The sequence below is a fragment of the Cervus canadensis genome, chromosome 10 (assembly GCF_019320065.1).
Source record: "Cervus canadensis isolate Bull #8, Minnesota chromosome 10, ASM1932006v1, whole genome shotgun sequence".
In the NCBI taxonomy this organism is placed as follows: Eukaryota; Metazoa; Chordata; class Mammalia; order Artiodactyla; family Cervidae; genus Cervus; species Cervus canadensis.
Genome location: NC_057395.1, coordinates 66,153,064 through 66,174,288, shown reverse-complemented (window position 1 = coordinate 66,174,288; position 21,225 = coordinate 66,153,064). Strand labels below are relative to the sequence as shown.

The following is a 21,225-nucleotide window of genomic DNA, read 5'->3' as shown; positions in this document are numbered from 1 at the left end:
TAGGAAAGCAAGAAAAAAATTTTAAACAAACTGCTGGTCAACCGTTTTCATAATCACTAATATTTTCTACATAGTCATCTTAAATTCTATTTCCAATCTTCACTACTTCTATCCTTTAAAAGGCATTAATGGAGTTAGAACAATTCAGAATCAAATACACTAAGAACCAAGTTATATTTCTTAATCAAAAGAAAAAAAAGAGATTCATGTCTATTACACTTTCTTGCAGTGTTAATTAAGCCTTGCAACTCAAAGTTACAGGTTAGCTCGCCAGGCTCCTCCATCTGTGGGATTTTCCAGGCAAGAGTACTGGAGTGGGTTGCCATTTCCTTCTCCAGAGGATCTTCCTGACCCAGGGATTGAACCCGGGTCTCCCGCATTGTAGTCAGACACTTTACCACCTAAGCCACCAGGGAAGAACCAAAAACAAAAGGCCGCAGTAATTATCAATAAACTGGAGGAATTACCAAATTAAATTTCATGTCAGTAAAATTTTGCAGTATTCCAAAATTCCTGAAAAAAAAGTGTCTTGTGTCTTTTCCCACTCCCCTGCTATTTTGGGGGCACAATGAAAGAACGAAACCTCATTTGACCCTTTATGCACAGTATGAAGGTCACCCTGAGTAAGAATTCATTAAGGAATGTACTTTAAGTGTACCTTACTTTCAATATCCTCCCCTAACCCCCAAAGAACTAAGCATTCAAACTTCTATCATTTAAGAGACACTATATAGGTATACTCTTCAACTATAAAAGGCACCTTCTCCACAAAACTCCTCACCTCCTGGTTACTGCTGAACGCATTTCAATCTACTTTCCCTCTCTGGAACTCAACTAAAAACACATTATAACAAATAACCAGTGGCCTCTCAATTGCTGAATCCAAAAGACATGTCTAACTGTTAATTTACTCTGCTTTTTGAAAGCATTCAACCCTTTGAGTACTCCCTTCTTCTCTTATTCTTCTCTGATGTCTATGTCTAGTTCCTTTAACAAATCTTATTCCACATGCCTCGTAATACTAGTGTTCCCTGCTGACAACCTTGGCTCCCTAAGCTGTTAGTCTGGTTAAACAATACACAAGCCAGCAAACATAGTGGAATTAGTCTCTAACTCCACGTCCACTAGCCCAAAGCACCCTGGAGACCCGAGGACAGCACAGTCTGATTCTAGAACTCCCTGTGCAGTGTCCAGCACAAAACAGGAACTTTATAAATATCTGTTGATAAATAACCCACAGGCACCTTACAGGAGCTAACCTGTAACTTCAAATTCAACAGCTTCAACACTAAGCCCATCCTTGGCCCCCTCACACATCTGTTCTTTGGTTGGTAACACTACCACCCATCCAATCTTATGGGCCAGATGGAAGGCTCATGGTCACAGCCTTCTCCCTTACTGCTGCTGACACCATTTGGAGTACCACCCCAACCCACAGTCTCTCCTAAGAAATGTACCCCCACAAGGGTGCCTGTATGCAGTATGAACCACCTTCACAGCTGTAGCTGACTAGACCAGAGGCAGAGAGCTGATTAATCAGATCCTCTTTCCCAGGAATCTGAAATTGGGATTCAGAATAATAACTGGCCTTTGTGTCACTAAGGCAAAGGCCATGGAAATTTGGAACTTAGAAACACATTGCAATGTAAGAAATTGATATGCAGGTAACAGAAGAATGAGGCAGTCTAGAAGACCATGATGACAGAGAAACAGAAAGGAAGAAAGGTGTTTTGGTCCCCGAATACTTTCTAGCCCCTGGTTTCTGCCCTTCGTGAGACCCTGCTGCATGTCCTGATCTTAGAAGATATTAAATAGCATAAGTTTCTCAAACTTTTGCTTAAGTCACATGAAGAGGGGTTTCCATTAAAGTCAACAGCTTATTATTACTAACTCCTGATTAGTTCCCTGCATGTACCATTCTGTTTCTACCTACATTCTCTACTTTTTCTGAGCCAGTTTAATCTTCTCTCCTGAGAATCTAGTATGTACCCAGAGACCTGAATGTTCTTTCTAATATCACTTCAGCAGCTGTGTGAATGATCAGTTGAGGAGGGCAAAAGAGAGTCAAGAAAAATAGGAGGCCATTACCAGCTAATTTAGGGAAAAAGTGACAAGGCCTGAAGTGTCATGGTGGGGACAGAGTGGAGAGATTAGAAACAGGGTTAAGTAGAAGAAAGGCAGGAGTCGGCTGACCACCTAAAGATAAAGAGGGAGAGAAGAGAAGCCTAAAATGATGGCAAGTTTCTGGCATAAGCAACAGAATGGATGGCAGAGACATTCAAAAGACTGGCTGAAGGCACAGATTTGGATAAAATGACCCCATTCAACTTGCTAACACAGTCTAAGTTAACTAGCCATCTAGTAAGTCCAGCACAATCATCCAACTCTCTGTACTCTTTACTGAACCCCCGGAGCAAGTGTATGCTGCTGCTTCCTCTGAATGCCTATAGCACTTCATCTGTGTCTTTCTCCTGCCAACTTCCTATCGCTGCTGGACTGGCACTACTTGTGTACATGGCTCTGCCTGAGAAAATTAGCTCCTTAGAGAGAGGATTGACAGCTAACATTTTTGGATCATCTATAGTGTCTAGTACTGTGGAAAAAAAATGTATCAAAAGTTGAGTGTGGCCCTTCCAAATTTCTCTATAATTATTAAATATCAATAAGTTGGAATAAATACATCTAACATAAGAGATGTATTTTATTTATTGGGCGTCCTCACCAAATCTAGTACGGTAGGTCAAAAGGAATTCAAGCAAAACCTTCAATTACTTACATGCATTTGCAGGTATTTCAAACCAACATTTACTTATCAATTCAGCCTATCAAGCCATGCTACAACAGACTTTCACTATCACAACTATACAAATAGAAAAATAAACAAAAAAATTCTAAGACCTGGATAAATAAGCTGGCAGAATCTCTTCTCCAGTCTTCTTGCTACAAAAAATCCTACACAGTGTCCCACAAGCCTCAGCTCTTCCTGCTTCATAGTTATCGGGAAATTCACTTGCATCAAACATAGGATTGGAAACCATGGTGTCTGTGGACATTTGTGACCCTTTCCGTCGAAACTCCATGCTAGCTTGTGTTGTAATGGCTGGGGAGAAAAAAGGAGGGTTTTATTATATTTGTTGATATGCAAATAGGCTCATGGGACCCTGGACACAAAGATCAAATGTCGGTGTCATTAAATAGCTACTTGAATAGAATCCAATAATGCTTTTGTTTAGCAACTAGGTCTTAAGTTTTTTTTTAAAGGGCTCTCTGAAATCTTTGAAATGGGGTAACAATTAGCTTACAGTGGTACTATCAGTTAACAGATTCAACAAGAAGCATTTTTCAACTGAATTTTTGATTAGCAGAGTACATTTATATATATCTGTATTCACACACATACAGATATATAACACAGAATTTGGCTTTTCTGTTTTTTTCCTCTCCCAATAAAAGTGATGCTTAAACAATAAGAAAAATAGGTGCTGCAATTTACACATTACCCCAGGCAGACATCATAACTGAATGGGTAATCCCATGCCAGGGTATATACTTTAGGGAGAGGACAAGCTAAGGACAGAATGGGTAGGGAGGAAGAGACAGCATTCCCACCACCCACCCAACGCCAAAACACACACCAAAGAATTGCTCAACCAAGCAAAATGAGAATGAATTTTAACAACCACAGACAGCAGCTAACTTGAGGTTGATAAATCAGAAAATTGGATTGGGTAAGAAAGATTATCATGGTCATTTGTTGTCACTGAAACAGAAGCCCTTCGAAAGTTGCTCGTGTTTTTAGGAAAAGATTTCATTGTGTACTGAAAGTCACTCTGAAATCTTTTATCACTCTACATGAAATGTTTAAATTATTTTATAGTAATAGATTTAACAGAATGCAGAGTCAAGCATAAATCTTTATGCAACTTCCCATGAGCCATTCTTAGTCCTGAATAAGGTATCCAGCAATAATACATTTGAAAAACACTACATGCAGAATGCATACAAATCAAACACTAAATCTGTATAAAAATAAGCTTAAGCTTTAAATTAAAAAAAAAAAAAGCCAAAACACAGTTAGTGCAAAATCCTGGAATTCATGACATGACCAGACTAGTGTACAAAAATAATGGGACTGATTCAGGCAGATTAATTTGCTTTTGCCAACAATCTTCCCCATTCAAAACACAGAAAAGTATTTTTCTTCCCAAGTGCAAAAACTACAAGAGACAATGACAATCAAAAATTTTAATGGAATTATGAAAAAAATAAAAACATGACTGCAATTAAGGAGAAGCTTCTGGTTCCTACTTACAAGATTTATAAGAAAGAAGAATTTGGATAAAAGATGCTGCAAGATAATAGAAATAAATGGAAACAAATCAAAGGACAGCAGTAATTATAAAATACTTTAAAGATGGTGAAATTTTACAATAAGTTAAGAAGCTTTTTAGCTTTTTAAAAGTTAGGTTAAAAGCTTTATGATACCACAAGCTAGTTCAAAAACAGGAAATTGTGCATTCAGATCCAAAATTATGATTTTTGTATCATGCAAAACAATGAACGAAGAAAATTACACAACTACAAGGAATTGAGGTTCTGAACTGCCCATAACGTGCATTAAAATTTTAGTTCATTAACCCTTCCCAGCTCAATGTTACATTTACAAAGCACTGTGTACTGTCATGTAAATCTAAAGCTAACTAGTTCATAAAAGCAAACATTTTGTTAGAGGTGAACTATATGGCAGAATTCCTTGATGGCAGCCAGTACTTAGAAAACAGACTAACAGAGTCAGTATTCTCCAACTTTCCACCACCCCCAAAACCTCAAGAGCAGCACCCAAAAGGACTCTAACCCATTCAACTGTCTGGACACCTCCTATCTCCTGAGTAATACAACAGCTTTTCTCATCTCTGAACACAAGGTCGGAGAAGAGCTGCTATCCTTTCCCCACCAAGGAAAATGGTTAGGAGTTGAAAAGAAGAATTAGTTGCCCATATACGATGTGAATTTTAGTTTCTATCTTTTGGCACGAGAAGATGAGCAAAGCTGTTAAAAACTCCCTATTGAGTGGGAAGATTTCTAAGTTCCCTTTAAGCAAGCCCGCCAAAAAAGCAGCAGGTTGAACCACTCTGGATTCAGGGATTTTACTGTCAACAGCTTGATACCCAAAAGTTACACTGTAAAAGAATTATATCTTAGTGAAAATAAATATATGACTGACTCAATCTAGAAAATATAATACAATAAACATAAACATGGGTCATAAAATTCAAAATATAAGGCACATGAACATAAGAAAATAGAAGTTTTTTAAGTGTTTTCATTTAGTCATCAAATAAATACATTTACTTATCCATAAGTCAAACTTGTAAATAAAATATGAAATGGTAGAATAAAAGGTATCTGAATTGGAACAAAACAAACAAGGAATCCCTAAACTCAATCATGCAACCTCAAATTATATTCCTGAAAATGCCTTTATATCCACTACTCTTCTAAAAATCATTTAAAGATTTCTAAGAACATCCAGAATAATTACATGTGTATAATGCTAACAGCCATAGACCCTTAGTTCTGAGATGATATATAAAAGAAAACAATTTATTTCTGAGAGAAAGCAAGAGACCTTTATGGCTTTTTTATTAGTTTTATCCTTGAAATCAACACTCCCCAGAGATGCATTGTGTGTGGTAGTCGCTCAGTTGGGTCTGACTCTTTGCAACACCATGGACTGTAGCCCACCAGACTCTTTTCTCCATGGAATTCTCCAGGCAAGAATACTGGAGTGGGTTGCCATTCCCTTCTTCAGGGGATCTTCCCAACTCAGAGATAGAACCCGCATCTCCTGCACTGCAGGCATATTCTTTACCGTCTGAGCCACCACAGAAGATGCATCATCTAATGCAATTAGGCATCCTTTTATCTCAAGTTCTTTCCAACCCCAGGGGAAAAGTGCTTTTCTTACCAATCAACCAATATTAATTATATTATTACATAGAGCAGAATTAATGCATAAAGCACAGTGCCTGGTACAAAGTAACCACAGCTCAATAAATGTTAGCCATTATTATTATTCAGCTCTATTCATTCAGTAATAAATATTCAATATATTCTATAGGACCCCACCCTCCCATCCTGCACCCTAATGCCACTACTTACAACTATAATGGTAAGATGACATAGACCAGATTTAGATAAGAGTTTCACTTCTGTAATAAAATCTAAATGAAGATATCAAGGTTGAGTTATTAATTATTAGTCTTAAAAATGATATTTTTTTAAAATGTGCCCTTGAAACAAACTTTTCTAGACTGAAACCTAAAAGAACAGTCTTCTGTGAAGCAGAAATTTGATTTATATGTAGTAACGAGTGAATGGCTGTCAAAATCTAAGAAAACACTTTTTGTGAATAAATTTCCGGTCAATCATGTTTAATTCTTTATATCAATAGTATTATCCTGGCTGACATGAAGGGAACTTCCAGGTCACCTACTGAAAGGAATCTGATTGAACAAAATGTGGCTAACCTGATGTGTGTCTAATAAAATCAAACAAAAGCCAAACCTCATAGAATAAACATGAAAAGGACACGTAGGAAAACGTTTAAAATTACTTCAGCTGGAAGGGGTTAAGCACAAGACACTGCTTGGTCAGAGACAGAGAACTTTTTAAGATACATATTAATCTTGCAGGTAGGAAAGATAAAAAAGAAAAAAAAAAAGGAAAGAAAAAAATGGTAACGTATTTCTTGGGCAATATTTACCAGTCATGCTGCTGTCTCTGTTTATCCCATTATGAAGTTTACAGTGAACAAACGCTGCATCAAATAACCATGATCCAAAGAGATTCAAGATGCTGTTAACCTTTGGTCTCCGGGGGGCAGGCAGTGGCCGGGGTTCTGAACTAGTCTGATTTGGACTTGACAGAGGAGAGGTGGAGGATGTCTGATGCTGAACTTTCGAGGCGTGAGCAGTACTAACCTGTTAGAAGAACACAAGAGTATAGCCACAGTCACAAGAAGTTTGCGAAAACAGCAGGACTTTTTAAAAGGATGGCAGATTAAACAGCCAATTGTATACGGTATAATGATAGTGATGAAGCCTTACTGTGCTTGTCTTCATGGTGGCCTTATTCACAGTAACAGCCCGGTGCCGCCGGTTATGTGGCGGGGTGGTATTGACAGCAGTGCTCTGAGGCATGCTCAGTCTGTTCACGGGTGTTGGAGGAGCACTGTCTGATCGGGGTCTAGAAATGCCTTTAAAGAAAGACAAAAGGAGTTATTCTTCATAGTTCAAAATATGTGGTCAGCAAATCTGCCTCAAGCAACACTGGTGAAGGCTCAGGACCGACCAGTACAGCAGAGACTACAAGCTGCCTCCCAGCTGTCACCCATCCTTTCTTCCTGAGTTACAGAACACAAAACTCAGCTGGACGCGGCTACCCAGAACAAACAACTACATTCTGAAGGCTCCTTTATGGCCAGATGTGGCCATGTTCTGACCACAGAGAAGTGGGTGATTACTGGGTGAGTCTTCTCCAAAAACCTCCTTTTAAGTGTCTTTTAAGGACCAATCAAAGGTAGTGGCTTCCTTCCCAGTTACTAAGAGGATGGCTGGAACTCTTTCAACCATCATGGCCCATGAGAGTGGCCACAAAGGAAGAAGAGCCAGAAGATGGAAGTGCCCTGGGTTTCTGACAATGGTGGAACTGCCATAGCAGCCCTGTACAGCTTAGCCTGGGGCTTAACATGTATGAAAATAAGCTACCCTGTTTAAACCACTGGTATTTTTGATCAAGTGGCAGCCAAACTTAACTGAACTAATGTATTACCTCTGTAATACCTCTGTAATATATTAAGTACACATAACAAATGTTTTTTAAATGACAGGTATTACATATCAAGGGCTTCCCAGGTGGCACTAAAATCCGCATGCCAATGCAGGAGATGTAAGAGATGCGGGTTCAATCCCTGAGTCAATAAAATCCCCTGGAGGAGGAAATGGCAACACACTCCACTATTCTTGCCAGGAGAATTCCATGGACAGAAGAGCTTGGCAGGTTACAGTCCATGGGATTGCAAAGAGTCGGACACAACTGAGCATCCGAGTACATTAAATATTAATGCTCTTTAACAGGTTAAAAAAATTCTGACTTTTCATGTGAAAAGCAGTTTAAAACAACGTTTCACAAAATGTATAATTTGCTTCCTAATGATTCATGTAAGAATGATACCTAACACATTTTAAACTGTATTTTCTAGGATTATTAGTGAAATGACACTTCTTTCTTTTGCAAATTATTTATTCATAGCCTTTGTCCACTTATCTACCGGGTCATATTCTTTTCTCTTTGCATCACCTGATCTACCCAGCATTTATATAATAATAACAAAAACACTCAGGTTATTACATTAGTTGCAAGTAATTTTTCCTAGTTTACTACTTGGCAGTCAAATCTCTTTGTCTTTTTCTTTGGGCTGTCCCCTAATAGCCTCTAAAACCAGACTCTAGAATTATCTTCAAACATCCAGCAACATACACAAAATTCACCTAAGAATGCATCCACCAGACAGCTGATTCCACGCATGGCACGAAAAAATATTTGAGGCAGATGTTTAAGGCAGGGATACTGATTCAATTCTTGTGGCATTCCGCTCACATTTAAGAACTGTTCCTGAAATTTGGGAGTAGAGCTTATAATGGCTGGATTACTCAAATCCACGGGATTACTATCAAAAGAGAGAGCAAGAATTAATTATACATTTAGAAATTTCTTTAGCAATAAAATGCATGCAATCTAATTTTAAGAACAGGGCTGTGTGTACCTATTTGATTCAGAGAGGAGATGAATCTGTGTTTAATAGGCTAGGGAAGCAAACATCAACTCTACAGAAGACCTGCAGTGTGCTTACATAAACTTCATTTGCCTATTCAGAAAATGAGAACCAAAATAAGACTAGTAATGTTTAATTTTTTAAAAGCATATATGGATATATTGCTATATGTTTGGAATTAAGCAACAGAATGGTAAAATTATAAATAAATGTACAAGAACATCATGGAGGAAATTTTACTTTAGTATTAATATTTCCAATTTTTAAAAAACTCTGTGAAAATCAGGATGAGTGCTTACATTCTTGTGCATGCACTCAAGTCATACATTTTGATATATTTAAAACAACATATTTGGGCTTGAGTATTTCCACTGAAAAAAAGATTTATGTTTTCACTCAAAACAGTCTGCTTAAGTGTCCATTAAACAGCCTTTCCAACTCAAAGTAATAATGTTAGTTAACGCATAGCCAGCCACTTGGAAAGAACTTCCACTAGCTACAAGATCAAAAGAATTAGGCTGAGGAATAAAAATCAGGGGTTTATAGAGGACCTGGGCCTTTGAAACCTTTTTCCATCCAGTTAGACTCTTAATTTCAAGTAAATAAAAGTGAGGACAGAGGAATGTGTGTGCCCATATGGAAAGGGGCTTCAAGTATTAGCATACTGTATCCATAGAACTGTAGTTCACTCTGTGAGGTAGAGGAGAAAAGAAGCCTCTAAGGACTTCCCTGGCAGTGCAGTGGTTAAGAATCTGCCGTCAGGGCAGGGGATGCAGTTTTAATCCCTGGTTGGGGAACCAAGGTCCTATGTGCCTCAGGGCCAGAGAAAGAGAGCAAGGCACACGCATACAGCAAAACAGCCGAGAGAGATGATAGAGCAGCCTATCCCAAGGCTGCCCAGATCTTTCCAATCACGAGTATGAATGTTCACTGGTTCCCGACGCCCAGTGAGACCTCTTTATCATCACACAATAACCTCCTTTTCACCAGCATTTGTTCAAATTCCTATTCTGTATATCCAAAAAAAAAGTGACTAAAACATTCTTTCAGCTCAAGAAGGACAGAGTATGAAGAGATCAATTAACGGTGAAGGAGTAGGGGCTTCCCTGGTGGCTGAGTGGTAAAGAATCTGCCTGGAAATGCAGGAAACACAGGTTCGATCCCTGGTCTAGGAAGATCCTACATACCATGGAACAGCTAAGCCCACACACCACAACTACTGAGCTTGTGCTCCAAAGTCCAGGAGTCACAACAACCAGACCCACGCACTGAAAACTACTGAAGCCCACGCGCCGTATAGCCTATGCTCCACAAGAGAAGGCATCCCAATGAGAGGCCCGTGCAGCGCAACAGAGCAGCCCCCGCTCACTGCAACTAGAGAAAAGCCCCTGCAGCAACAAAGACGCAGCACAACCAAAAGTAAAGAAATAAACAGCGAAGGAGCAGGAGAAGACTATCTAAGAACTACCACTAAAAAAAAAAACTACCATGAAAAAAGATTCCACTACTACAGTTTTACTGGCGGCGTATTTCAAACTCTTAAGGAATATATAACTTTCATACAATAGAGTACAGAAAAAGATAGGAAGTTTCCTAAGTTTTTTAAAGTTGCCAAAATATAAATTAGTCAAAAAACAGAAAGAGAGATAATTTGGGAAAATATTAAAAGAACAACATTCCATAATCAAGCAGAACTTATCTTTAAACGATACAGGATGATTCAACATTGGGGAAAAAAATTAATATACTATCAATAGATAAAAGAAGAAAAGATATTTAATTGCTTAAATGAATCCCAAAATATGACTTGAAAATAATTCAGCACTATTTCCCATTTATATTTTTCAATTTAAAATTCTTTAATTGCTTATGAAATCAAGAACACAAGAAACAGTAACTATCTAATATTAACAACCAACACCCCATTCAAAATTTCATGCAGTAGAGGCATTTGAATGAAAATCAGAAAAGAGGGATGTCAAAACAGTGTCATTTTAACACAACAGTGTTGTAGAAATTCTGACCACTAAAACATACAAAAATTATTGTAACAAAAATGGCAACTTTTCAAGCACCTGACACATACTAGATACACTGTTTCACATTTTCTTCAATTCTTATAACAAGATGGATACTATTATTATCCCCATTTTATAGATTAAAAAGAGACTGAGACTCAGAAAGACTAAATTGCTTGCTCAAGCTCACAAAGGAAAAAGTAGTAGAAAATGAACTCATACACAGGTCTTACTGCAACCAAAACACTTTTAATGAATTACCACAGACTCAAGTATAAATTACTAGAAAGGAGACATTTTTTATTTGCAGATATGTGCAAATACATGTGTCCATTATATCTAGAAATCTAAAAAGAATCAGTGAAATACAGCATTTTAAAACCCCAAATATAATATACAAAAGTAAAATAGGTAAAACATCTTCTTTACAGCAGCAATAGCCACTTGCAAGATTTAACAATAGAAAAAAAAGTTAGCCTTTCACAACATCAGCAATAAATATAAATAATAATGGCAAAAAAAAAATTATGCATATGTACAAAACACTTCCACAACATATTTACAATTCTTAAAAAGAAAAACACCTACTCTTAAAAGGCAACCACAATCTATTAAGATGTCAGCTGCTTCTAAATATAATACAAGCTAATACAATTCTCATCTTTGGCAGAGATGAGAATTGCTTAGCTATTTGGTAATTTCTCTTTTCCTCCTATGCTCTCTTGTAATTTAATGTGGCATATGTGAGTTCCAGCCAAAGGAATATGGGTAGCAGTGATTCACATCAATGTAGGAGCCGGTCCATAAAAACTTTCTACATAATTTTCCTTGCTTTCTCTTTTCCATCTTCTAGCCAGATACAGAGGCTTCTGCCTACAGAGTTAATGCCCTGATAAAGCCACATGTTGAAGATGGTGGAGTCTTTGCCAGCCTGAGGCCCTGAACAACTACCTAAGCAAAGCTGCTCCTTACCCAAGGCTTTTATGAAACATATTGTACTACGCTGCTAAGATTTTCAGGTTCATCTGCTAAAGTAGGACATGTTCCTTACCCTAATGTATACTCCAAACCCCAACAGGTTTTGTGAGGTTCTTCTCTTCACATGTGCTTTATAACATGTCAAATGGATTATAAAATTCATCTAAAATGTTAAACAGGCAAGAGGGATTCTTAAAAATATTCTAAGAAGTGGAAAAAGGGAAAAGTCGTTAGTTCTACCAAATACCAATAACTACAGAAGGTTAAAGTAATTAAGTGTGACTCTCCTATATGAATGAATGAAAAGATCAATGGAATAATATGCAACCCAAAGACAAAACCCATACATGTAAATGAACTTAATGGCAAAAAGGAAACAAAGTCAGAAGCAGTGAGTGAGTACAGGTGAGTATCTACCTGATCAAAGTACACAAAAGACTTTCTAATCTTAAAGGAAACAGAAAATGGTCACAGAAAAAGGTAGATGTAAAAAAATAAACTAAAATCACTGAAAGATGAAAAACAAACTACAAACTGAAAAATAAAATGACAGAAAATAGTTAAGATCCCTAATTTATAAACAGGTCAAACAGAGTAATTCAGAATCACTAATATACAAACAGAAAAATGAGGCTCATCAAACCAGAAAGAAAAGAAATGCAAGGGAAAAGTTTATGAATCAAGACAGCACACAACAGAATTAAAGTTCCACAGAGCACAAAGATGGGGCTACAAGAGAGAATGGTAGGAAGCAATGAAATTGAATTGAAAACAATATCATAAGAAAGAAAGAGCATGACGTATTATTACTTTTAGCAATTTGTTCCTGTGAAATTTTATACTGTTCCCTTAGTGGAATTTTAAACAAGGCTACCAGAGAAAAGGCCCTGAGAATAAGACTGATCAGTCAGTGCTGGTCACAGAGAGGAACAAGGTAGTCTTCACCCCCACAGCACGTGACAAAGTCTTGGAAGAGAGACTGTCACAGAGGCAGCAGCAACAGGCAAGAGAACAAATGCTTCACCTACTGCAGGGAACAAGCCCCTAGAGAGTGCGGCCCAAGAGCAGCTGAGGAGAGCCTGATCCTGCCAGGACGGAAGGGGCATGTGACGTAGATGAGTGTACTGTCCAGTTTGGCTCCATCTGACCCCTGGGCTTAGCAGCCACACTGTGAACTCCAACAAGGAGTTATAGTACGGTTCCTGCCTAAGACATTTAGTGGGTAAGGACACATGAAATACAACAACAAGGGTACCTTAACATATGTAAAAAGCGAAACCATGTCTGTGCAACACACTCGTTATCCATTTCAGGAGGGATCAGACTGGCATCTTCATCGGGAACTTTAAATGGAGGAAATGAAGGACCATATGTAAAGCGTAGCAATCTGGAAAATTAAAAAAAAAAAAATCACACCACTAAGTTCATTTTAACAGAACTGAAGATACATTCAAGCATTAAAATATAGTAAGATAAATATGATAGGACAAAATAGATGAAACCTGTATTATACCTCACTGAGGTGAGTAAAATAAATGAAAACCATTTTATAAAATAAACTGGAAGAGGACTTTCAGTTTTGTAAAAATTATTTTAAAATATTTATTAATTTATTTAAATAATTAATATTTATAATTTAGTCCATACATTTGTTATATGATTTATATTATAAATTTGTTACTTATAAAATTATTTCTTTATAATTTATTAATTGTAAGTTTATTTTACTTATATGATTTCATTATAATTATAAAATGATAAGTGATTTTATAAATTAAATATTGCTTCTCATATTATAAATTTTAACATAACTTATTATATATAACATAGTATGTAATACACAACACTGTATAGAACACTTATGCAGAATATAATTTTATAATGTATACTATAAATTTCAAATTATATGTAATTTTATAAAATTACAAATTATTTAAAATTTTAATTTGTAACTGCAAATAACAAATCATTTAATCATGCACAATTACACTTATGTTGATTATATAGTCATACAAAATAAATTCTTTTTTAAAAGATTCATCACACTGCAAATGCCTTCAACATAACTAATTTATTATAATTTATTCATAACAACTGCAACATAACTTTACATGAAGTTTAGAATTTATGGTATGTGTCCCATAAATTGAATTTGACACTTCAATTACTTAACTAAATACTAATATTCCAAATGTATTAAAACTGTTCAAAGCCCTTTGACTTAATTATTAATCTATTATATTCAGAATAGATTATGATTTACTATAGCTAATCTAAATATATCTTAATAAAATAACCAGGATACATACAAAGACTAAGTGTAAAGTACTCACAAATCAACAATATATATATTTTTTTACTTTTATATCCTTCTTTATTTAGCTTTCTTTGTTTTGTTTTTTTCTGCCCCACTGAGTGACTCATGGGATCTTAATTTTCTGACCAGGGACTGAACCCAGGCCCTTGACAGTGAGGGTACAGAGTCCTAACAACTGGCTACTGCTGCTACTGCTAAGTCTGACAATGTGCGATCCCACAGACAGCAGCCCACCAGGCTCCCCCGTCCCTGGGATTCTCCAAGCAAGAACACTGGAGTGGGTTGCCATTTCCTTCTCCAATGCATGAAAGTGAAAAGTGAAAATGAAGTCAGTCATGTCCGACTCTCAGCAACCCCATGGACTGCAGCCCACCAGGCTCCTCCGTCCATGGGACTCTCCAGGCAAGAGTACGGGAGTGGGTTGCCATTGCCTTCTCCACTAGACCACAAGGGAATTCCCAACAATAGTTTTAAAAAGGAAAACACAGAGAACAATTTAAATATCAAAACAGCAGAGAAACTATTAAATGAATTATATAATTCCATTTATATAATGAAAAACTATAAAGCCATTTAAAATAGGATCTTGAGATCTACGTAAGAAAAAAGGTGCATGTAATTACTGGGACAAGAATCAGACATCAAGTTAAAAAAAAGCAGGTAACACTATATAGAATAATCTCGAATTGATTTTTTAAAAAACATAAGATAGAAAAAAATATATTCAAAGATTGGTTATTTTTAAGTGATGGATATTCCCCCTTATGTCTTCCAAATTTTCCATAATAAGCATGTATTGCACTTTTATAATCAAGATAAAAGGATGTATTATTTAAAAATAGATTCATAATAGTGACATTCAGAAAGATATACCAGAATAAACAAAAATTCATCTTAGTTTAAATGATGATAAAGATATATATGTTAACTCATAAAAAGACCAATCTATCTTCTGATACATAATACCATCTATAAATTATCCGTTCCCACCTCCACCACTAACCCTCCCATTAAGTCTAAATCAGAGTAAGCCTCCAGTCTCCTGTCAGATTAACCACCAGCTGACAGGAAATATAAGGGACAGAGGAACATATTAATTAACACAACTAGGACATAATCTGAAAAATCCAGAATGTGAAGCATGCAATAAGACAAACCAACCCAGTTCAACAACAACAAAAAAACCTGCAAGGATATTAAAATGAGAGAGCAGGAACCTACAGTTTAAAATAGGCTTAAGAAATATGTCAACTAAATACGATGTCCAAACCTTGTCTGTGTTCTGATTCAATGGAATCAAGTATTTCCACCCCCCGACCACCACCGGCCCCGGCCGCCCCCCCCAAAAAAAGAGACTCAATGGAATCAAGTATTTTAAAAAGTTGAGACATTCAGCAACATCTCAACACTCAACAGCTTATCAATATTAGAAAACTGTTAATGTTTTGTTCATGTATGATAATGGTATTGTGATCATGTTTAAAAAAGAATGCTCAGCATATATTACAAGAAATGAAAAAAAAAAGTCTGAAAAAAATGAAGCCTAACGGTTTACTCACAGAATAGTGATGATATTATATACAAATGGCTAAAAAATACCCAAAAAACAAAATCATTATTATAAAAAACTGCCTACTTTGGTTACAGACGAGAACATTATAGTATGATCCTATTTCTGTAAAATTACGTATAATAAGATTTCTGGTGAACTTAACTCTTTCTGTTATAACTTTCTTTGGCTTTTTTTAACAATGATCTTAAACATTTTGGACTTCTCTGGTGGCTCAGACCATAGCGTGTCTGTCTACAATGCGGGAGACCCGAGTTCAATCCCTGGGTCAGGAAGATCCCCTGAAGAAGGAAATGGCAACCCACTCCAGTATTCTTGCCTGGAAAAATCCCAGACGGAGGAACCTGGTAGGCTACAGCACTCGGGGGTCACAAAGAGTCGGACACAACTGAGCGACTTCACTTTCACTTTCTTTCTAAACATTTTAATAATTAGAATTAGAGTGGGATTCGGGCAGTGGGAATAGTAGGGCTCAGAATTCATCTACCTCTCCAACATACTTTTTCAATCTAAAAGGTTTTAGATTAGACAGGTACTAGGCCAACTGCTACATCTATTTTTAAAAGTTGATTGATTCTATTAACTAAAGTGTAATAATAAGAGACACAGAATAGAGGTTTTTACCATGTACTCCATAAATCCCAGAAAAACACGGAATTAGGGGAAGGCTGACTACGGCCAGACGGATGAAAGAAGGCAAGTTGATGACGGTGACTTACCTTGAAGTGAGCGCACAGATGACCTTGCTCCACTGCTCCACCACTGCTGGGTGGTGCCTCCAGTTAGCCACCATCTCCTTGGCTGTTTTCCAGTAAGGAGGTGTTGGGAAGCACCGCGTACATGCTAGTAACCAAACCTCAAAGAGAACACCAATCAACTTCTCTGCTAGATTCTCAGCAATGCCACCTTACCAACAAAAAGAAAACATCTTTGGCATACTTATTTGTAAAGCAGAATCTTTAACTCACTGATCTGGGAGAACTGGTCAAAAAATGAAAATAACTGCAATGTTAAGTTTTGACTTTCAAATAACCACTTAATAGTAAGAACAAAAAACTACTCTAAGGAGCTCTTATGAAGGAAATCATGGACACATCGACCCATTATCATGTGGGAGGTTTTCAAGTGGCCCTGCTGGGTTCTTACGGAAGCTCTTAACCTTCCAGTAGTGAGACAGGAGCACACACGGAAGAAGGGAAAGGATGAGTGCCTACAATGAACGAGTGCTATTAGCCAGTGTCTCTGCCACACAGCTCATACACGTGACCGCACATTCATTCTGCAGGGTAGGTTTTTATATCAATAATATCTATTACCAATTATCAACTATATCCATTTTGAAGATGAGAAAACAGGTTCTGGAGATTTAAGTAACTTGCCCAAGTTCACACAGCCAATAAGAAAAGGAATCAGAACAAATACCTGAGACTTCCTACCTTCAAACTTTGCTATAAAATGCTTCATGTGTTTGAAAGCCACCCTTCAAGGGAGAGGGAGACAAAGAAGGGAGCCAAAGGTCTGGTTCTGGCAGGACAAAGCCTCAACCATGAAAACAGAGCTGCTTCTCGGTTCCACGCCTGGGAACTAAGGAGAACAGCAGCAGTCTGTACTCTGCCTAGCCATAGAAGGCAAACTGGATTTCCATAGAGAACGATAAGTTCTAAGGATTTCAAATGAGCAAAAATGAAGTTTCAACAATAATAAGCTCCAGAAGGGGATGCATGGCTTGACTTATGGTGCTGAATCCCTGGCATGGGGATTGTTTAAGAGAGAGGCACAGTACCTGTCTGGCTAGCTCATCGCCAATCCCAGACAGGGTATTTCTATTATGGAGTCCCTTTCAACACTAAAATTCTTCCTGGACACTGCATTTATGTGAAAGCACAAGCATACTCACATGTGTTAGTAAAAAGAATACACAGATGAATAAGCAACAGGGGAATTTGGAACTAGAATTATCAACTTATTGTCTGTGTATACTGTGCTATATTATACAAAGCAAGACATCTTAAAATACATTCTAAACTCATAAAACTGAAGGCTTTTTGATAGCTAGGTAATGAATGACATACTTGTCATACTTCCAAATAGAATACTTTTAAGATTTTCTAGGTTTCATTTGCTAAACAAAATTATCTTCTGCAGCCATCGAGTTTTCAGTCTACCTGGATAACTATTTTGTAATCAGGTACATTAGTTGTTTCTTAAATAGGCTCTGTCCTAATACAATGAACAAGCTGCTGTTACTGTCATTATCAAACATATATTAATTCACTGAGTCTCTCCTCATATTGGTTTGTCAACTGTAGTGCCAAATTTTAAATCCCCACTGAGTCTACTACTCATTGAGTCTAAAAGTAAACTGTGTTTGGAGCTCAGCAATAAATCAGAAAAAATAATTAACAAACCTTGAACAGTTGGTGGCGCTAGAAGTATGTCATTAATCTGCAGAAGAAACAACAGTAAGACTTCCCAGGTTTCTCGGGCCATAATGGATGACTCACGGGCCAGTTTTTGAATGGCTCTTAGGACCTGTAAGCATAGTCGGATCTGACTGGAGCCCTGTTCCTGTCTAAAGAAGATAGATCAGACATCATTGACAAGCTTAAGGACAGAATACAACAGTTAAAGACAGGCAACTCCCTAACAGCACCAGCAGACAGAACTAGGCACACCCTCTTCAGTTCAAAGCTACTTCCTCCCCAATGCAGTTTGGCATTCTGGGATCTAAACCTACCACTCCTAAAGAGCTTGAAAAGCTCCCAGGGAGAGGGAGGATACTAGAAAGTGGACTTCACCTCTGGGTTTTCTAAGTCTGAAATGTGCCTGGCACATACGACAGATACTCCATAGGTTTCTGCTGAATGAATGAGTAAATACTCACAGCCACTTCTGCTGCTCACACAGCAGAATGCCTTCGTATTCTTTCAAAAAATTTTAAACATATGTTCACAAGAATTCAGCATGAATTTCATAATGCTCACAATCCGTTTGAAGTTCATGTCTGCTAGAGAAGAGCCTAAAAAATGAAATATCCTAACAGGTCCCCAAAACTGATGGGATGTAGAGACAACTTCCTCAGAAATGAGCACCTGCTAACTGCAGGTCTAATAAAAAAAGGCAACTTAACCCAAAGCTACCGAAGATACTCCCAAAGAAGTTTTATAACTCTCTTTAGTTCACAACACCATTTTTCTCCAACAGTATTATTACATCAGTGTATCAGGGCTAGGGTTGAGGAGGAAGATAAAAGTACAAGTCCCAGCCCGTATCCCCACTGTCCAACATGGATCACCTTAAGATTTTCAAGAATCACAGTAAACCTACTGCATTGGCAAACAGTGAATTGGCTTCCAGAGTTCCCATGTGAAAACCAAGGCAAGTAACTAATATTACTGAAATAAATCTTGAGGCCAAGTTTCTACATAACTCATGTCACAAAGAATTAATAAAACATGTCTCTATCAGAGGAGGAAATCTCAGAGCCTCCTCGAGAAATCCAGACAATGAAGTGAGTGCTCTTAGAACTTCCATCACAACCTCAGGATAAAGATTCTCAGATTCTGGGCCACGACCCATAAAACCAAACACTTACATTAGAGCTGCAAGAAAATGACAACCCTAAGTTCCCCCTAAAAAGCCAGACCTAAAGTGAAATGATGAGACATTCACCTAGGAAAAGACAAGAGTCCCCAAGAACAGGGAGATGTCCCACGTCCAGTCTGAGGTGAATCCGGACCATGGGAAGCCAAGAGGCTCAAGCTTGTGTCTGCTGGTCTGCTACTAAGCAAGAGTAAGAAATATACAATAGTCCCAAAACTCATGTAGCCATATAAGAGGAAACCCAGAATAAGAAATAAAAATACCACTTGTGGTCCTGGAGGAGACACTCTTACAAGCTAGCAATAACACTACAAACTTCCCAAATGGTAACCCAGGCTTACCTACCATTCCTAGTACTACCTGCCTAGTGCAGAGAAGGAAACATCTGCTTCTTAGGTACTGTGGCATCACTCAGACAGCCTAAATTCAAGAGCAGTGTCCAAGTTTCTACAGCTAAGAGAAACAAGGCAATCTTTACTGAAAAAGAAATAGAAAGGTCAAAAATGCTCTTTTCGACCTACAGGGGGAAAATGCACTTCTCCCCCTAATATTTCCAAAAGCAACTTGTGAACTTTAGAAAAACTATTCTAGAACATGAGCTGGTGAACTATGTATGGCCTGTGGGTCAAATCTGGCCTGTCATCTATTTTTGTAAAAAAAACTTTATTGGAACACAACCATGCTATTTATATATCGTCTATGGCTGCTTCTCTGTATCAGCAGAGTTGAATAGTTGTGACAGACACTACGGTATGGCCCACAAAGCCTAAAATATTTACTGTATGCCTCTTTACAAAAAAAGTTTGCCACTGCTTTAGAAGAACGTCATACTTTCTAAAGTACAGTGTATTCGAGCAATGAAGACCCTAATCAGTTTTAAATGATGGGTCACTCTTCACTCAGCTATGTGCTCCCCCAAATCAAACTGACAGGCAAAAGAGAAAGGCTACATCCATTCTGACCTAATCTTTAGGAAAGTGGTAGAGGCTGTTTCCTCTATTTTGAGTGTTAGTTTTCATAAAAACAACTAATTAAGTAAACTTGATTTTGTGACTATCTGACTCAAAAAACAAAAACAAAAAACTCCCAATAACAGGAGATAAGATCATAACTCCCAATATTTAGCACTGAAAATATTTAGCTCCCTAAGATACAATTAGCCAGGAGAACTCTAATACTCAGTTCAGCACCCTCTCAGAATTACGCACACTTTTGGGAAAACAAGCTAATTACCAAATAGTAAAATGAACCATTTATATGGTAGTCATGCTTCTTAAAAGAGAAAAGCAAAAGCCTAATTAATATAAATGCAACTGATTTTTCTCATCAATAAAAGTAACTGAGCACTGAGAGTTGGTAAGAGTACAAAGAGGAGACAATACTACCCATGAAACTCTCCCATTTACTAAGAAAGAGCCTAGTAAATTAGTCTCCTAAATGAGATAATAAGAAAGCATTAAAAGTATTATCATTTTAGAAGAACCTGCTCAGTTACAAACAATATGTCTTCCTACCACTTACTTGCCACCATTTCCTGTTATAACTTCTATTTGAAATCAATAAATACAAACAACCAGCATTTAATTCACCCAAATGTAACCTAGACAGTGTATTAAAAAGCAGAGACATCACTTTGCCAACAAAGGTCCAAATAGTCAAAGCTATGGTTTATCCAGTAGTCATGTACAGATGTGAGGCTTGGATCATAAAGAAAGCTGAGCACCAAAGAATTGATGCACTTGAACTGTGGTGTTGGAGAAGATTCTTGAAATTCCTTTGGACAGCAAGGAGATCAAACCAGTCAATCCTAAAGGAAGTCAATTCCGAACATTCATTGGAAGGACTGAGGCTGAAGTTCCAATACTTTGGCCACCTGATGTGAAGAGCCGACTCATTGGAGAAG

The 21,225-nt window shown here is 37.4% G+C and overlaps 1 protein-coding gene across 4 annotated transcripts in view; it reads right to left on the bottom strand.

The window, feature by feature from the left end:
- Window positions 1-21,225, bottom strand: part of RALGAPB (Ral GTPase activating protein non-catalytic subunit beta) — an 89,340-nt gene that overhangs the window by 45,419 nt on the left and 22,696 nt on the right. For 2 of the 4 annotated variants that reach the window (XM_043478772.1, XM_043478773.1), the window contains exons 4-11: window positions 18,128-18,291; window positions 16,439-16,625; window positions 13,088-13,219; window positions 8,553-8,731; window positions 7,110-7,258; window positions 6,767-6,983; window positions 4,313-4,348; window positions 2,899-3,100 (exon numbers count right to left, since the gene is read on the bottom strand). In XM_043478772.1, coding sequence (XP_043334707.1) covers window positions 2,899-3,100; window positions 4,313-4,348; window positions 6,767-6,983; window positions 7,110-7,258; window positions 8,553-8,731; window positions 13,088-13,219; window positions 16,439-16,625; window positions 18,128-18,291 — 1,266 coding nt within the window. The remainder of the gene's footprint in view (window positions 1-2,898; window positions 3,101-4,312; window positions 4,349-6,766; window positions 6,984-7,109; window positions 7,259-8,552; window positions 8,732-13,087; window positions 13,220-16,438; window positions 16,626-18,127; window positions 18,292-21,225) is intronic. The other 2 variants (XM_043478774.1, XM_043478775.1) reach the window with 1 other exon arrangement.